Genomic DNA, 19,762 nt, shown 5'->3' on the forward strand with positions numbered 1-19,762 from the left:
AAAGTTTTGGAACAAATTGATCAACTGAAATGAAACCAAGCACAAAATGCATACAGCGCTTAGCACAATACTAAAAGCCCTGGACAGGTGAGAACAATTGCTATTTGGAACTAAAAATATGACAAGAGTACTGACAACTTTCCAAAGGATCTTTTGGTATTTTAGTATTGTGCTAAATTTGCTAAGATTTGTCCCCTAGTATTTTTATTTCAGTGACATGCTACAAATGGGTTCTGCGTGTGATGACAGTTCACAAAGTATTTGCTAAATTCACAGAAGGAGCACCCATGCTTTTCAGCTATCTGGATTTGGGAAGTTTCAACTCTATGGCTTTTTGAGAAGTTAAACAAAGTCAACATAGCACCTGGCTATTTTTTTTTTCCTTTTTTATTTTTTAAAATCACACTTGCTGTCTTGCAAGCTATTAGGAAAATACTTCCTTTTCAGTGTGTGTGTGTTGGGGGGGGTGGGGCGCAGAGAAGAACTTTACTTTTTCCCACAGTAGGGGCTGGTTCCAAACCAGAGCAGAGGCTGCATGAGCTGGGCATGTTGCACTGGATTGTCCCCATCTACACACGATCACAGCACTAGAGGCAAAATGACTCCTTCAAAGCAAACAGCTTTCCACCTGCTGCTCAATTTGACAGGGCTGCAAGCTCAGGAAATAGCCCATTGGGCTGTTGGCGTCTCTGCACCTAGTGTTCAGCTCAGCCAACCAAGTCAGTGGAGCCCTAATAGCAGTATTTATCCTTTTGGCAAGTGAGGAGACATGGAGAAAGCAGGGAGGAACAGACAGAAGGCACCCCAGAAAAGCAGCAAGGAAAGCCACACAGACAAACAAAAGGGTGTAGAGCACATTTTGCAGAAGGCAGAAACTCCCACATCCATTAGGACTAGCTGTCTAAGTAGCGAGTTCCTGGCAGACATAAATGACTTCACTGAAAAAATGTTTGTCTTAATAAAGGACAGGGAGAAAAAAATTAAAGGTGAAAAGGAAGGGAGACATCAAAAGAACAGGAGCTATGCAAAAACAGGAGGCAAGGGCAGAGACCATTTGTCTTCCTCATCTATGGAAACATGAAAGCACTTGCCAAGTGAATAGCAATAGTGAAGGGCAGCTGGGGACATTTGCTCCTTACAGACCTCCAGGAGAGTTCCTCGAGGAGAAACGCCTGCCTTTCCCAGGAGCCCGCAGAAAACCCAACAAGGAGAGAGGACAGCCACTGGAGTAGTTGCAACTGGCTACTGCCATCTGCCAGATGCTGCATTTGCCAAACACATGTTTTGATGGAACTCACCTCATCCCACATTTGGAACATGAACAGTTTGGGGATTTCTCTTGAATCCAGGTGAAATAAATACATAAAAAAATAATAACACACACTCACCCCCAACAGATCATCCTAACATGATGCATGTCTCATTTCCTACCTCTTAAAGAACAAATCATAAATCCTGATATTTACCAGCTTGGACTTGCAAACAACCTTTACTTCATATCCATTTGAAGACAAGGGGTAGGTGCCCCGAAAGTCTCACCTGAGCAGATCAACACTAGCAAATGCCAGTCTTGCTCAGAGCCCAAAACACTTCACACAGGAACATTGCTGTACTCCAGCAACATGGCAAGATCAAGCCTGCAGTTATATGAATGTGCAAAGGACAGAGGAGGCTGCCGTTCCAGTGCCAGCAGTTTCTAGTTAACCCCACATTCCAAAATGTATTGCTATTCCAAGCCAAAAATATAAATAATGGCAGCAAAGGTAAAAGGGTTTATAAAAATACAGCCTTCTACTGCTAATCAGTGGCCTATTAGTTCATTTTGGAAATTATGAGAAATAATGTCCTGCGCTCTGCAGTAAGACAAAGACTTAGAAATGTGGAGAAAAGCTTTTGTATCTGCTGATCAAGCAAAAGAAAACTTTTTTCAAGCTGCCCTTCTGATTCCAGTGTATCAACATTTGTCCCCCCTGCCCCCAACTACATCTGACACCACTGCCCTGGCTTGTATCACGAGTTGAAAAGTGCTAGTCAGACTCCAAGATAAACTTGTCAATAGTGAGGCACAGACATTCACATTCTTTCCCTACCTGCTTGTGAGTGTCAGCTGTTTGTCTGGGAGCAGTCCCTTGAAAAGCTTTTACTGAGGAAGAAAAGGAAAGAGGGATGCAGAAGGCATTTCAAACAGAAAAAAAAATGGGGAGGGGAACCCCACAAAGACTGCAAAGAGAAAAGAAAAAAAAACACCAAAAAATAGTCCCCATCAGGTCCTCCCAACAACCTTCTTTATCAGAGGTTCATTGTCAATCAATTAGCCAAGGCAGCAGGGGTCTGTAGGAAAGGGGGTAACTCAAGAGACAATGGTCTGCCCTGTTGTATTACTATTTAATCACTTTTCCTAAATAAATAAAGCAGCCCTGAGGTGCTGTCATGTCAAGGGAATTTATAACAAAAACCCTTCATTTTTCATTGGTCATTACTTTTCCTTCCCTCCCACCCCTGCGGGACTAGAGAGGGTTATTACTGTAGCCTTAAGTTCCATCTTTGTGTTGCCTGCCTTTGATTCCCATTCGGACCTTGCCACTTTCTGGCACTAATTTGTCAGGCCGAACAAAGGAGGGATTTGTACCTCCTGTAAGGTCTCAATTAGGAAAGGCTTCTGCTGTATTATGTGCCTTGGGACAGGACACAAAGACGGTAATTACAGGAATTTGCACTAAATGGCTGAAGAATTCACAGCAAAACTTTTCTTCCTCCCCCTCCTCATCCTTTTCCAAGCTTACCCCTCCCAGCAGCCCTGGGGAAAACCGCTCTCAATGCCTGCAAGCTGTAATTACCAACAGCAGGCCCCTTAGGTTAAACAGCAGCCCACGCCAGGGAACGGCACAAACTGCCTGAAGGGAGCAAGGTACAAGGATTGAGTCTCAGCTTCCTGGTGTGCCTCCAAAGTCTCATCAGCACAAACTTTTCTGAGTCAGACAAGTTTCCCCAGTTTCTCCTAGTTATAATTTCAACTATTCATTTCTTTGTGCCATGGTAACAGCTACAAGTTCCAGACGACTCTCAAAGACCAACTTTAAGGGCCTCAGACAGATGGCAAAGGGCCCACTCCTACAGGAAGTGCCGTGCATCCTCATCCTCAGGTACAGGGAGTCCCAGTGGCCGGCATCTTACAGACTCTCCACAACCCACATTCCTCTGCACAAGAGTGTTTCTTCAGTTTTGCAGACTAAAAGGAGACCACATGAGCACTGGGAATGCCTCACATATAACAGGAAAGGACTCCATGCAATCCTGACACGGTCAGTGCACCTTAGTTCTGTGGGGAATACATAAGTGAGTGCAGATGAATCATCCCATGTTTGGGAGAGGAAATCCACCCTTTCCCACAGAAAAGTCTGCTCCCATACTACATAATGCAAGACTAAAACCTATTTCACATTGGAGACATGCATTTTGTTGCCATCCCAAGGCCTGATCCTATTTTTGGGGAAGTCATTGGGAATACTCACTTGAAACTCCCCTGGATCTCAGTCAGAGGATGTAGAAAATCACAAAACTTTCCTCTACTGAACTTTGAATTAAAAGAAGTGAGGAGAAAGGAATAAAGTTTTAATGTCGTCTGGGATATGGCCTTAAAATGAGGCTGTTAATTCTGCTGTCATTCTTGAGTTTCACAAGGCTGTCTGCTGGGTAACACACTAGGCTGGATCCATCTTGGGGATCCATTCCCAGTCTCCCCGCAGCTTTCACAACTACCTTTAAAGGTAAGACATGACCACTGTCCATTAGTGTTCAGATAATCAGAGTTATCACAGGACCCAGGCACCTTCCATTTCAGCAGTAGTTTGGCACATAATTACTCCCAGAAAAAATTGACTTGAAGTGACACGAGTTTGTGGCCAAGAACAAAACCGAACCCAGACTGAAGCCCAAATATTGTGACCAAATCATTAACTGCAGTGAGGCCAACCTTCACAATGCTCCAGCTACCAGGTGGGTGCCAGGCACCGTGGAGAGCTGAGCAGGAACATCACCTGTGGGTGACTATCAGAGAGGGACTAACCCAGGTGCATCCACAGCCAGTTCTGAGGGGAACCCAGTACTTCTGTGGCTCAGGTCTCACCTGGAAGGGATTCAGACCAGCCAGCAGGTCCTGGACCCACCCAGCCCTGCGTGTGGTTCCAGAGCGGGAGACCCCCGCATCAGACAGTTCTCCCATCCCAGAGCAGAGTGGGGAGGAGGCAGGACCCTCACAGCTCCCATAACAAGAGGAAAACCCTCCAGAAAAGCTGTTTCTGATACAGCTGACAGTTTCTAAGCACACGTAACTAAAGCCAACCACAGAGTACAATTTAGGCACAAGTTCCCAAATTTGATCCACAAAGGTTCCCTTGCTGAAGTAAAAGGACAAAGAACTGCATTCACACAGGTCCCCTCTATTGTCACTTCATTCCAAAACGGGATAAAATCATGCTCTTGCCTCAGAGTAGAGTCAGCAGTCAAATGAACTGAGATGTACAACTAGATGCAGAGGCTTAAGGTCACGTTTTCACCCCTGCCTCAAGGGGAGAACCGAGCAGATAAACTCATGCCTGATCCTCAGTACTAGGGCACAAGTTGCAAAATGACAGTGTTTCAGGCAAGCATATATGCTTTGAGGAGTCTCCCCAGAAGACCCAGAGCTGAAATGGAGCTCCAAAAACAACTTGGAGGAGACGTACTAATAAAAGGAAACAAAAGTGCTAGAAGTCGGAAAGTTGCATCGTATCCAGAATTCAAATTCTTTTCAAATTCCTTTGATTCTGGACCACCTTTCCAGTGTCCTGAAGCAGGAAAACAGCTCAGCCACCCTGTACAGCAGCCCTGGCCCATGTAGTGCTGTATGCTACATATGCAGGATCTAATGTTTCACCAATGCTCATGAAATGCAGGTGAATCCCCAAATATCCCATAGGCTTTTATCTACATTTTACAGAGAGCAAAGAAAAGCTAACACACCAAAGTGTCTATGGCCATAGTGAGAGGCAGGGAGTGGCTGTGTGTTGCTAAAACACATACATGCTCTTCCAAGTGACTTTCTTTTCCTGCAGAAGGGGAGTGGGTCCAGATGCTGCAGTCTGGTTGCTTACCTGCACACTTGAAGCTCTGAACCGTGAGCCCTCTCTCTAGAGACAGCGTGGTCAGGATGCTCAGGAAGCTGGTGGTCACAGACTGGCGCTTGCTCTTTCTAAGATCGTTTCCAAAGGGCCGATCTCCAGGTTTGTTCCTAAGCGTGACCTGTGGGTTCTGAGTTAAACTTCTAGTAGCATTGGCTGCTGCTCTCAGTGCCTCCATCCACTCCTGGGCCCTTTGACGGGTCTCTGCACGCAGGCGGAGGACATCTTGAGGAAAAATGACCTGAAAGCAAGAGTCACAGCCATCCTGAGTATCTGTCTGGACTGACAGGCACACATGAACATTGTAGCTCAGCAGAGGATCTTCATCAAGCCTACCCGGCTGGAATGCCATGAGATAAGACCTGTTCAAGACAAAAGTAAATGCCTTCCAGTTATTCTGGACTGTTAACCTATAAAGAGTCCCTGACTTAAGAATATTGTGGTACTCTTTAGTGTTTTCAGTCAAGTTCACGGATAGGAAGAGCTCCATGGGCTTCTCTAACAATCCATTGGTTTGAGAAAGGTCACTGTTATTTTCAGGCTTTGGCACATTCTCCAGTTTCTCCTGCTGTCTCGTGAAAGCAGGCACAGAAGCACGCACCGCTTCCCAGAGTTTCTGTCCCCAGTCCAAAGCCTCCCATGAGGACTCCGCCTTCAGCTGTAGCTGCGAGTTGTCTGACAGGACAGCGTCCACCACCTTGGTTTCAATGCAACCAGTAACAGTGACCCTTTGAAAATGCACGAGTGGATACACGGTGGGAAGAGTCTGGTTGCCACTGCTGTCCAAGCAATACAGGTACAGTTTGTATGGGGAGAGCTCAGCGTAACACATTTGCCAGTAGCTGTCATTGTCTCTTCTAATTTCTAAGTATCCCTTCTTCAGAATATTTGGGAACATTGGCTTGTGTTCTGGAGGAAACAAAACAAGAATGTTACCATTAATCCTTTTGAAATAGTTGTTTCAAATTCCTACGTCATTCTGGCTTATACATCTCTCCTGCCTGTACATGATATATCTGGAGGTTAGGATCACAGAAATAGCCTTCACCCAATAGGTTATAATTATCAAACACAAGCAGTGACTCTACATTTGAGCCAACAAGAATACAGCACTTTCTTACCCAGAGGTACCAAAACACTTTACAAAAAAGCGGGCAGGGAAACAGAGGGACAGAGAAACAAAGCAATTTTCCAGAGATTATCCAGGAGAATAGTGAAAGAGCAACAAAACACTGCAAGTCTCCCAGAACCTAGTCCAGAAGAGTACAATATTATCAAGTAATCTGTTGCCAATTAAAATAGATTTCAACAGTGAGAAACAAACACAAATTAAAACACCACCTTCCCTCCTGCCCCCCTCTTTCCCAGGCTCAACTTCATGCTTTCACACACAACGCCTCTCCCTCCCCCCTGACCCAAGCAACACAGGGGGAAGGGGAATGGGGAGTCATGGTCAGTTCCTCTCTGCTGCTCCTCTTCCTCCTCACCCTCTTCCTCTGCTCCAGCATGGGTCCTCTCCAGGTGCTGCAGTCCTTCAGGATAAACCTTCTCCTGTATGAGCTCTCCATGGCCACAGTTCCTTCAGGAAATCTCCATCTTCTCCTGCATGGGGCTGCAGGGAGATACCTGCTCCGCCATGGTCTCCCCAGGGGCTGCAGGGGAACCCCTGCCCCGGCGCCCGCAGCACCTTCTCCTCCTCTGACCCTGGGCTGCTCCTCACACAGCGCAGTGCTTTGCCCTTTCTGGAACACACTCTGCCAGAGAGGCCCCACCTGTGGCTGATGAGCACAGCTGTGCCTCACAGTGGGGCCGCTGGAACCGGCCGGAACCAGCTGGAACCGCCCCACTGCCAGCACCTGGGCATGCACCTGGCTCCTGGACTCACCCAGGACAAGGGCACGGAGAACTGCGCCCAGCAACAGCAGCTTCTTACCACATTTCAGTACAACCTGGGACCAAAACGTTTTGCACAGCTCCGTTCCCTACAGAGGAGCTTTGCCGATTCATGAGAGTCAGGCTCCGGACCAGCAGGCATGACCAAAAATGAAAAGTAAGAGGCTGCCCAGGCTCAAACATATATCCAAGTGCCTCAGCACTTCAAGTGCTTCAGAGCAGACCCCTTCACAAACCTCCGCCCATGGAGAAGTCAAGGGCAATTTCCTTCATCCCCAGAAAACCAGCCACATACAAGTCACCCTGGGCACCAAAGTGATATGAATTTAAAAGGAATTATCTAAAGTATTTCTGAGTTTCAAAAAAGCTTTTGGTGCAAAATTTGTTCCAGTCTGATTCGCACAACTTCAGCTACCATTAACACAGACAAATGTTGTCTTCTCACCTTGGGCTGGACATGTGGCTCTATGCAATTTTTGTTGGTCCCTGTATAAATTCAGTGGCATTCACTGCTAAACTCTAACACCAACTTTAACACGACACCCAGCCCTGAGGAACAAATTCTTTCTCCCATTGGACTTCTACTTCACCTTCCCAGTAAGGGTACCTGTGATGGGTCTTGACTTACAACCAGTGGCAGAATTAACAGACACAAATGAAGAGGTTTCTGCCTCCAGTTGTCCATCTCCCTTGGAGACTGCTATTCTCGACACAGGAGCAAGGTATCCACCTGGGAACAGCTCCTCATTCACTGCCCGGCACAATTAGGTCACAACAAAATCAGCACCAATTGACCTTAACACACAGCGTTACAAACCACAGCAGCACAGGAGCTGTTTCACTCCTGGTTTCTGCCCTCAGGCTGACAACTTTTGAAAGAGGGATAGGATAGATAGCTGGAGGCACAAAATATTTTCAACGCCTCAGCTTAACCAGCTACCACAGATGTTAACAGGTCACGCTCTAACAAGCTTTAGACATGATCACCTCAGAGTATACCTAGGATGTCTTCAATGCAGAGCTAAGAGAACAGATGCATCTGGGCTTGACAAAGCTTGGAAACAAAGAGACAAAGATGAGCCTGTAGAGAAGTTACTGCATCCCCATCTGTATCGAGCTTCCCAAATGATATGGCCAGGACTGCTGGCCAAGCTGCTCTCACCACTGTCTGTCCTCCTGGGGGCACAAGGAGAGCCACGGACTATGAGTATTTGAGGTTACTGTCCAAGGGGCTTCTGATACCAACTGGTGAGAAAGCAGAACTTGGGCTGTAAGCTACAGTCTAAGGAGATGCTCCCATCCTTGGCTGACAGCATTGCTGTAGTTGGTTGTGAAAGTTTCGTGTATAGGCAGGAGGAGGATGGCAATAGTGTAAAAGCTTTGGCTAGCTCTTCAGTGAAGACCAACTTTAAGGATTTATAAGAATTAAGTAGACAAGTTTCAGTTAAACCTAATGAACATACATTAAAATTAATTGTTTAGTATACTGTTTGATATACTTAATGTGAGCATGCAAACCTCATGGGGGTTAAAAAAATGGGGGAAGGATGCTACCTCCCATCCACACTAACACAAAGGTTTCGCCTTGCCAGCAGCTTCCCACGTCACCCACATACTCAGAATGCAGCCTGCATTTAACACCATGGTCAAAGCACTCTACACTTCACCTACAAAGATTTTCTGCATATATGAGTAAAATCATAACAACAATTAAAAAATTGCACTAGGTCTGAAAAGGTGGAAAAGAAATCAATATAACTACACCTTGCAGACAAGTAAACTACTTGAGAGTATTTCAGCTAAACGTGAAAACTCAAAGCCTAATCTAAAACTCAAAATGGTAGAGAAAAAGCACACTTTCATAGCCCAAACGACAGATACACGTGCACGCACACACACTAAAAGAGAACCAATTTTCTTCACTGTACATCTCTAGCCCTGACATTCATTAGTATTTCTGTGCTAACTCAAAAGCCATTAATTTCTCTGAAACCCACACTAATCCCTTTGTAGTGCAGATAATGGGCAGCTATTCTAGAGTCATCTTCCCTTTCTATTAATCCAATCAGGGAGGCAGCGCTTCTGCAGATCCAACTGCAATCTCTCTTGCTTCCATCAAATACAGATGACAGTTCAAGCTTCTCCATAATAAGACAACTCATAACCTTCCCTCAGCCACCCCTCCTGCATCAGCACACAGGTCTGCTTGTCTTTTGTCGAGTTAGAGAAAGGCTATCTCTCCCTGCCTTTCACAGAGGCACCCCCCGCTCCCTCCTTCGCCCCATTCCTTCCCTTCAAGCTCCCGTGAATAGGCTCCACTGGCTATCGCTCTAATGGGGACAGAACCAGCAGCCAACTTGATTAAAATTCAAATGCCTTGTATTGTTTAGGTCAGGGCAATAGATGCTGGCAGAGACAGGTTGAATCCATATGCTGCACATACACACACACCTTGCAACCCTCTGCTCCTCCATCTCCTCAAGGTGCAGTGTGCCAGATAATACCTTTCCACTCAGAGAGCAAATGCTACCATCTCTCCATCCACCTTCCAAACAAAAACTGCATCTCTTTTCCTCCATACAGAGACAGGGAGAGTAAATTGAAGAAGAGTAAAAAAAGGGAAATAATCACAGTAAATGGCCCATGCCTGAGCCATTTGGAGTTATAATTTCAAGAGAAGAGGGGGAAGAAAGCAGAGGGAAATAAAAAGAGATTCAGAAGCTGAGGACAAGGCAGTATGTTCCTCAGCGTCTCTCCTCTTTTTTGGGAACTTTCCACTTGTCCCAGCTAGGCACGCTGCACTGAGCACACAACTACCCCTCTCCACACTTGGGGGCAGCTGGTGCAACCAGCAAGGCAGAATGTTGTCTCAGCATGTCCAGGAGCTATATGCTGCAGAACAACTGACTGTACTTGTGTCCCTGTTGGTATGGCAGGAAAACTTGCCCTGTTTTTCACCACTGAAGCATTTCTGATGACAGTAATAACAAGTAATTTGGAAAAGAGCAGGAGCAGAGACGCCTAGTCTCTGAGGGGTTTGTCTCTTGAGGTGGCACTCGTCTCTGGATTCTCTAATGCTTTGGAAGAGAGGGGTGTAATTTACAGAGTCTTTGTCAATAGTCCTCCTCTCTGATTCCCACAGAATTTAAGCAGATGCCTTTGGGACGTAAAATGCTCTCAAAGTGGGCTGGGCTAGTCACCTGCTTGGTGGGCTTTGCTAGATCAGGGACAAACTGTGCCTCAGATCTACAATGACCACTTCCCTCCTAGTTACAAATACAATCTTTTCTTCCCACCTTTTTTCCCATCTGGCTCTGCAGGTGTATCTCAGGCAAAACTCCACTTGGTCCTGCAATAATGGCATACATATTTAGCCACAACTTTCCAGCAGCCAAATCTGGCTTCTTTTCCCAATGCCACTTCTTTTCAAGGGACCACTACAGCAATGGGTCTTGTAACTAGGTAGCAGTTTGCATTAATTTATATAAAGAAACAGCACCTATCCCTACCAGAAGGGTATTCACTATTTTTCATCTTCCTTAGGGTTAATGAAAGCAAGACCTGCTTTGAAAATGTTGAATTTGCAAAGTCTTAATTTTAGATTTATGCATTACTAGTGAGGTTGGCTTAGGTGTTCACCAAAAATAAGCTCCTCACTGAGTGAACTACCTAAATGGATGGATAAAGAACCTGAACAAATTGTTCTCTATGTCTTTCCCTTCGGGTGTGGCACTGTATGAGAAACATATGAGAAACTCTGCTGAAGTCATAGGATCCCAGCTGCCCAGCCACTCCATCCAATCCTTTTTGCTCCTCTGCAGCAAGTCAAACACTTGTATAGTGTTTGCCGAGCAGACCACCAGCACCCTGCACATACTGACATAGTGCCTGTGCCAAGGGGGCAGTGGGGAAGGAGGCTGGATTCAGTCAAAGTGCAAGACCAACCCAGAACAGGACTCAACTCTGGCAGACAGAAGTATAATGACGTGAAAGAGATGGTTACCTACTACCAACTAGGAGATGCATAAAACAGCAACACTTGCAAAAGAAGTGAGAATATCAAACGAAGATGGATTTGCTGATTTTTTTATAAATTCAATTCAGCTTTAAAAAGAAGGAAGAAAGGGTATAAAGTGACTGTCAAAGCTATGAAAACAGGGTCAGTTCATATTAGAAGAGTTAGCTGACACCACTAAGGGAATGATAGTGACTAACCTGAAAATTCAGTTATGAAAGTCATCACAACATCACTGGAAGCAATCAGCACTGCCCCAGGAGATGAAAACTCTGTTCATTAGCTTTATGGAGTGTCGTAACTCCAGAGCAAAAATCTCCATAAAGAATAACCCTCCCAACCTGAACAGCTTCACAACCAAACTCATCAGTGCTGTTTACTGTAATCCTCCTGCACTGTGAATTTATCCACTATATGTGAGCCCCTCCCATCACCCCCCACCGCACTCCCCTCTCCATCACTCTGCACCCTCCCACAGCTTCCCAGGCAAGGGAGTGGAGTAGGTCACATTTCCCTCCACTCAGACAGCTGCCCAGCCTAGCTGCCTCCGCTGCTGCTCTCTGCCAGCCCCCCGTGGCCCTTCCAGCTCGGAGGGTGTCCAAACCCAGGGAGCAATCAGGAGTGAGCCTGCAGGGAACAAGTGCTGCACTCCCTGAAGTAGCCAGCGGGGTCAGTGGGGAAGTATCATCCAGCAGATGTGTTGGAGGCAGGTGATCCAAATTATACACCCACTTGATCTTGGGCAAAGCGTCTCACATCTCTTTGTCCCTACTCACCCTCCCTATTCTGTGTGGTGTATTTAAACTGTAATCTCCTGGGAGAAGGGGCTATCTCTTGCTAGAGGCACAAACAGTCCCTGGCACTTATGGACCCCCACAGTGGAGGGCATCCAACTTGCATTCTGTTTTAAATAACACTTTTGCGTCCTCAAATCTTGAAAGGCCCCAAATCTCTGTGGTACAGACACCTTTCTCTTGACTATCTTTTAATGCTGAAAATAAATTGGCCACAGTGGGGCCATCAGTTCTCCAACTGGCTTGATACCTGTGGAATTATTTCCAAGTGGTTTGAGGCTTCCTGCTCTCCAGAGGGGAAGGTACAGAAGTCTTGTTTCCACACATCTGCCTCTCAGATGGCAGCAGCATTATCTTCTGCACAGCACCACAAACCTATAATGTTCAGCCATCCCAGAGCATAATTGTCTACTGGTCTGCCCTGGCTGTGTAGCTTTTACATACCGCAGACAAAAGACAGTGCTACAGGGATGTTTTGCAAAGTCACAAATGGCAATTAGGCTTCAGAAACCTCCCTGGTAGATGGATCAGGAGCTAGGCTTTACCTGGCCTTCAATGGAGGGGAAGCATGAAGGCTGCATGTCACACCTTCAATATTTCACCCCTCTCAGGATCTCTGGACACCTCCACCGCTGCAGCAGCTCCCGTACCTGCCACACCTCCCCTTTCCAGCTTGCTGTCTGCAGCTCCTCCCTGAGCAGGATGACAACAGCAGCAACTGACGGCACTGCTGTCTGCTGTTCTGTGACCCATCACCACAAACCTGCTCAGCACACTGGTATGTACCACCAGATGCTGCATGAGCCAACATCACAGGTACAGAGCTAGTACCAGGCACCACTACTGCTGCCAAAGGTGAGGATATCTGGCAAACAAAGAAAACACCCTGACATAAAGTCTGTATGGTTGCCAGAATAAGAGAAAGCAGCACTGTAAAATGACTCCTCAGAACCCAAGGATCACCTGTGTATCGGTGGTGTGTTGCTCATGAATATGTTTAGATGTCTTATCTCTACAAAAACACACTAGAAAAGTATATAATGTGTACAAGAGCTATATGAAGAGGGGCTCAAGCCTTTCTGGAAACATCCCCTGCACAAACTCCGAGTACAAGATCATACCTTCAAAGTGTCCCAAATGATGGCTAAGCTCCCAGTCAGATTAAAAATGTGAAGGGGCCTGGGGAAAGGGGGGGAGGTATTTTTTTAAATCAGTCAGTCAAAAGAACGAGGTGAAATCCTGGCCTTAATCAGACACAGTAGAATTTGGGCCTGTTGGCCAGTTTTAAGTCAGCCACCTTTCTCTGATATGTCTGTTTTTCCATGCCAGAGTGCTGCAAAGACCCCGTAGGCTCAGCTTCCTGACAGAGCATACTGCCAAAAATCAGTGGGGCTGGCTGAGTACCCCCATAGCTGCTTGCTGGAGAGGGGCACATGGCACCCCAAGCTCACAGGCATGGCAGGCAAACAAAACAGCTACCTGGGAAAAGTACTATAGCATCCACACTGTCGGGAGTGGCTGTGTTTGAATAAAAACATCCATATGACTATCAAAGATAACTGCTCACACATTGTGATCTAAGTAAGCTTTCACTGGATACTACAGAAGCAGCATTCTCCCTTTGTTTGTCAGGCCACATGCCCAGAAATACAAAAGCCTGCCTTGAATTTGCTTACAACTTCATCTTCCCCAGCTCCACTTACCACTTGACTGCTCCGTAGCACAAACTGTTCATTTCTAGCACACTAGCTGGTTTGCCAGCAGGCCTAAGGAGATACTGGTCCAAAAGGCACAGCTTCTTTTCCTTTCACAGCACATGGAAAGGACCCAGTTTCATTTTATTTGTATTACAAAAAAGCAAGCAGCAGGAACAGATAAGCTCATAGTAATAAATATACTACAAAGGGAAGGGAGAAGGGAGGAGAAGGGAGGAGAAGGGAGGAGAAGGGAGGAGAAGGGAGGAGAAGGGAGGAGAAGGGAGGAGAAGGGAGGAGAAGGGAGGAGAAGGGAGGAGAAGGGAGGAGAAGGGAGGAGAAGGGAGGAGAAGGGAGGAGAAGGGAGGAGAAGGGAGGAGAAGGGAGGAGAAGGGAGGAGAAGGGAGGAGAAGGGAGGAGAAGGGAGGAGAAGGGAGGAGAAGGGAGGAGAAGGGAGGAGAAGGGAGGAGAAGGGAGGAGAAGGGAGGAGAAGGGAGGAGAAGGGAGGAGAAGGGAGGAGAAGGGAGGAGAAGGGAGGAGAAGGGAGGAGAAGGGAGGAGAAGGGAGGAGAAGGGAGGAGAAGGGAGGAGAAGGGAGGAGAAGGGAGGAGAAGGGAGGAGAAGGGAGGAGAAGGGAGGAGAAGGGAGGAGAAGGGAGGAGAAGGGAGGAGAAGGGAGGAGAAGGGAGGAGAAGGGAGGAGAAGGGAGGAGAAGGGAGGAGAAGGGAGGAGAAGGGAGGAGAAGGGAGGAGAAGGGAGGAGAAGGGAGGAGAAGGGAGGAGAAGGGAGGAGAAGGGAGGAGAAGGGAGGAGAAGGGAGGAGAAGGGAGGAGAAGGGAGGAGAAGGGAGGAGAAGGGAGGAGAAGGGAGGAGAAGGGAGGAGAAGGGAGGAGAAGGGAGGAGAAGGGAGGAGAAGGGAGGAGAAGGGAGGAGAAGGGAGGAGAAGGGAGGAGAAGGGAGGAGAAGGGAGGAGAAGGGAGGAGAAGGGAGGAGAAGGGAGGAGAAGGGAGGAGAAGGGAGGAGAAGGGAGGAGAAGGGAGGAGAAGGGAGGAGAAGGGAGGAGAAGGGAGGAGAAGGGAGGAGAAGGGAGGAGAAGGGAGGAGAAGGGAGGAGAAGGGAGGAGAAGGGAGGAGAAGGGAGGAGAAGGGAGGAGAAGGGAGGAGAAGGGAGGAGAAGGGAGGAGAAGGGAGGAGAAGGGAGGAGAAGGGGGGAGAAGGGGGGAGAAGGGGGGAGAAGGGGGGAGAAGGGGGGAGAAGGGGGGAGAAGGGGGGAGAAGGGGGGAGAAGGGGGGAGAAGGGGGGAGAAGGGGGGAGAAGGGGGGAGAAGGGTTAATCTACGCTGCAACTCAGCCAGCCTCGGAGGACTGGGAGACCTCTGCAGGCTCCAGAGGTAAGTCCTTTACTGCAATGAGGACTGACAGGAGTGGCTGAAGTTGCTCTCAGTATCTCATATGCGTTCATTTAATCTGTATTAAAGCCCTAGAAGGGGATGTCTCCACAGGCTATGGACACTATGACCCCTTCAATCACTGCAGCAGCTTTTAGTCAACCTTAAAATACATATTTTGGTCTTCTGTGGAGAATAATTACAAGTCCCAGATACACATATCTGCAACACCTACTTTCTTGCTTTTGATTTTCTCTTTTCAGCTCAGCTCACAGTAGCAGCAAACTCTATGGCAAGCTGTCTTGTAAACACAGCGGGAAGAAATACCATGGCTATCTTCTAAAACCTGCACAGCAGCTGAACAGAACAGGTTAAAAGAGTGCATTTTCAGAGCACAGAAGTTCTCCTTCCTCAAAGAAGGTACCCTGCCTTCAAACATCCCATGAAGAAAGGCTCTTGGAGGGCACACAGCAAGTGCTGACAAATGCCTTGCACTTTTGCAAAAAGCAATAAAAGAAGTATGGGCTGAGCACCTTAGAGGTACTGACTGCTGCTGGGCTACAGGTGAGTACTGGGAGAGGTTCTTCAGCCACTCTTACTAATCCATTTCCTTCCCTTGCTCAGTTCTCCTCCAAGATCCCAGAACTTGCCCATACCGAGTCTCTTCTGTAAAAAGCCATTTAGAAGAGACCTACGCTTCTGGCAGCACTGAGCACAGCAATGGGACTTGTTCCTGGTACCACAGAGAAATTGTGGAATAGATGGGCTGTAAGATACCTGGCACTATTGCAGACAATATAAAAACAAGAGTATTCTTCATGGAAATCTGTCAGTTTCTGTTCTTCCCAAGAGCACTAATATTGCTATACTTCACAAAACTACTTTACAGATGTGAGTTCTTCACAGTTATAACTTGCAACTACAAACCATTTAACATGAAATCATAACAATAAAGAGTATATCACATTCTAACACAGTTTGTTCACTTTTTCTGTATGGAGAAAAACTTCATTGGATTAACCGCATTTAAATGGTATAAGAGCCTGCTGTAGGCTCAGAAGAGTATAACTGAACTCATGCTACTACCAAAGCGGCACACCTTGGGCGCACGCTGCGATGGGGTGACTGAATCCTGGACACAACCAAGCTTAAGGAATCCCACAGTCAGATCCGTCTGTACACAGAGCACGTTTCTTGTCTTTTCCCCTCCTCTCATGGTTATATCATGGAAGGTTTTCTATCAACCTGTTCTAGACACTGGTTTGAAATCACAGAATCACTAGGTTGGAAGGGACCTTCAAGATCATCAAGTCCAACCATTAATCCAGCACCACCATGTCCCCTAAACCATGTCCTGAAGCGCCACATCCACACGTTTTTTGAACACTTCCAGGGATGGCGACTCCACCACCTCCCTGGGCAGCCTGTTCCAATGCCTGACCACCCTCTCAGTGAAGAAATTTTTCCTAATATCCAATCTAAACCTCCCCTGGCGCAACTTGAGGCCATTTCCTCTTGTCCTATCACTAGTTACTTCGGAGAAGAGACCAACACCCTCGTCACCACAACCACCTTTCAGGTAGTTGTAGAGAGCGATAAGGTCTCCCTTCAGCCTCCTCTTCTCCAGACTAAACAATCCCAGTTCCCTCAGCCGCTCCTCATAAGACTTGTGCTCCAGACCCCTCACCAGCTTCGTTGCCCTTCTCTGGACACGCTCCAGTACCTCAACATCCTTCTTGTAGTGGGGGGCCCAATCCTGCTACGGACTTGACTCTGGATACAGCAAGGCCTTTTTAGAGCTTACAGAGGGTTGGTGCATCTCCCTGAGGTCTGTCATCTCTAAGCAAAATGGACTGGAAGAGCTGAAGTGGGAGCCAGGGTCGAAGGTGGACAACACTGCAGACAGCCCAGCTTCTGAAAGCACAGAGACTCTCACTCAGGAGGGGGCAGAGACTGCAGGATGCAGTCCCTGACTTCAGAAGCAGTGGTGTCCCAGTGCTGCAGTTCCTAATAAAACATCTTTGTTTGCCAGAAGGGGAAGAAAAACCTATATTGCTGTTTTCATTTTTCATTTTGATTCCTTTAATGAACAGTTGCATCACACTGTCTCACATCTGTGTGTAAGGAAGAGGGGAATGTAATTTTCTTCACCCCAGACAGAGGTACAATGGATTAGGGTGCACCCCAAAGCACTCTTGCAGTTTCCTGAGCCCTGGACTGACAGAAGGGAGACCGATTTGGTCTTGGACTCTGCTGCTCAGCACCAGCTGGATTGGTGACTTGCTTCTTGCAGGTTGGGGATCCAGTGACAGTTTGAAATGACTCTCACTGAATAAGTACATGAACAGGTCTTTAAATACAGAGTGGCTTAGGTATTTCTTATTATAAATAGCATAACAGAACCCCTTTCTTTTTCTGCAAGCTGCATGGGGAAATTGGGCCAAAAAGATTAAGCTTAAAACACTATCAGGGACATGTATTGACCTTTAATGGCTAGATTTTTGTGCTGTTTCTGTGGGCATATAAAGGTGTAACATGTTAAGTTAAACCCATGAGATGCTCAGGATACAAATGACAAAAACTGAGAGCTCTGTCTCCAGGCTTCCGGGTGCATTCCTGCTCTGCATCCCTTCCAAGGGAAGGACACAGACCAGAGACCCCACTCTATGAGAAGCAATAGATCTCCCTAAACAAAAACAACAGCAGGTATACTTGCCTTTGTCAATTAAGAGCACCCTTCTTTGGGATACAGCAACTATGTCACAATATAAAACAATAACCTACAGGTTTGTGTATGTATATATGCATCCATATATATCTACATATTATACATATTTATATTTACATATGCACACATGCACAAACACAAACACTTAGGGACCTGCTTTTCATGCTCCAGAATAGCTGACTTATCTGGAAAACCTAATCCAAAAGGCTTGTTTTAACCCTCAGCAGGCTACCTATTCATAACTAGAGTCATTCCACCATAAGTACACACTCATGCTTTCACAATCCTTTGATTTTTAAATTCCTTTGTTAAGTTTTGCCTTTATTTAGATTATAAAATCTTTGTGGCGCTAGCTGCTTTTCTGTTCTGTAAGTGCTCCGTCCACTTCTGGCATCTACAAAATAAATCATGGAGATGGAGACACTGGGTCAGTGTTTCTGAAGCCCTGAGCACAACCTCTTCCAGTGCTGTGCTTGAGAAGGGAAAAGGAAAAAGTATCACTTGCTGAAACATCGCTTCATACGGCTCACTGAAGACGCCTGCCTCAACCTGATAACAAGACTTCCTGTACCCCATACAAAGCTGGCAGAGATGCCTTAATATTGACAAGCACAAATTGCATGCTTGAGTTTTTGTTAATTGTTTATGGACTGAATAGCCAGCATTTCTTAAAGAAACACAGCAGAGATCTCAGGCCTCACAGTAAAGCTTTGTAAGTCCTCTCTTTAATGACCACTCTAACTTTTATGAAAACTGCCTTTGTTTGGATTTACCATTCTCCCAATAGTTCCAGCATTCCAAACTTTTTTTAGTTTGGGAAAATCAGATAAGGAAATAATCAGAAATACATAACAAATGAATTCTTTTTTCCTGAGTGAAACTGAACAAAATAGAAGCAAAAAGGAAAACACACTGAGTTTTTCAAAACATGAAAGGTCAAGATTGGTTTAAAAACTGATCCTGAGGCAGGCAAACAGATAGACCTATACCAAAGACAACGGAGCCATGCTGATTTCTGTGCTCTTCAGAGCTACCTCACAGCTGGTTTCTGGGGGTTTTGTTTGTTTGAGTTTTTTTAAACATGCAGCTCCTCTTTTAAAATAAATATTAAAAACAATTAGGAAAGTCCTCATGTCAACAAAAACAATAAAGCACTAGCACAAACCTGTGTTGCCTTGGATGTCCTCTCCCCTGCTTAAGGCCAGGTAAGAGAGCAGAGTGCAGTTATTGTCCTGACCAGGCACAGGTGGCTGCTGCAGGGAGGTGCCCGTGAAGACTAGTCCCCAGTTTACATGGGTGATATCGGAGCGTGACCTGTTGTGCCCTGGCTTGAAGGTGGAGGCTTCCTCATTCTGTACCAGAATGTCATTCACCGAGTGAGGCCTGTCTCTCCTCCGCTGGCAGATATTGAAGATGTTAAAACCTGCAGTCTTCCCTTCCCCTGCCCAAGCAAGGTTGTCAGCAGCTGTTCCTCTCTGCACCACGCGCTGGTCTTTGGCAGGGAATGCTGTCTGAGCTTTGGTTTCCAGGAGGCCATTTTTGCAGTGATCCCAGATGAGGCTACTTTTGGCTAAGGAGGCAACATTCCTCAGATTCCTGCTCTCTGTTATCTGATCAAATACCTCATGTCCAACTAGTTCAGGGACCTCCTGTACACCGTACACCTCAGAGGGCTGCACAATCTTTTCAAGCTTAGTATCAAAACTATTGAAGAAGTCTTCAGTCACTTCCAAGGCAGGGCTAATGTCATCAACTTCAAGAGCCTCCATATCCTGTGCTGCCAGTGGGCCCGAGGCGTTGCGATGCGTTAAGAAGATACCACGTCAAAATGCAGAGAAAGAGCTGCTTCGCATCTGTCCTTGGCATACATTAACTTGGAGGTTGTGGGGCAAACACAACCACAATCCTCAGTGGTAGAAAGGAACCAAATCAACCCGTCTTCAGATGGGAGACTTAACGTCCACAGACCAAGTGGATACAGTCCCTCTATGAAATAAGCTCATAGTGATGGAGAGTACCTGTAAAGCAAAATAAAACATCACATCAGTAAGGGCCTTTTCCCAGATAAATACTTTTAATCACATCACTCCTTTCAC

At 46.5% G+C, this 19,762-nt stretch overlaps 1 protein-coding gene across 1 annotated transcript in view; it reads right to left on the reverse strand.

Moving 5' to 3' along the window:
* The window catches only part of PLEKHM3 (pleckstrin homology domain containing M3), a gene marked incomplete at its 3' end in the record, with an annotated part of 76,977 nt that extends 57,527 nt beyond the window's left edge, over positions 1–19,450 (reverse strand). Inside the window, exons 1-2 of the mRNA XM_082001323.1 lie at positions 18,832–19,450; positions 5,133–6,068 (exon numbers count right to left, since the gene is read on the reverse strand). Of these exons, the coding sequence (XP_081857449.1) occupies positions 5,133–6,068; positions 18,832–19,435 (1,540 nt within the window). The 5' untranslated portion in view covers positions 19,436–19,450. The remainder of the gene's footprint in view (positions 1–5,132; positions 6,069–18,831) is intronic.
* Between the last annotated feature and the right edge of the window lie 312 nt (positions 19,451–19,762).

Source organism: Phaethon aethereus (assembly GCF_964289735.1).
Source record: "Phaethon aethereus genome assembly, chromosome: 6".
Lineage (NCBI taxonomy): Eukaryota > Metazoa > Chordata > Aves > Phaethontiformes > Phaethontidae > Phaethon > Phaethon aethereus.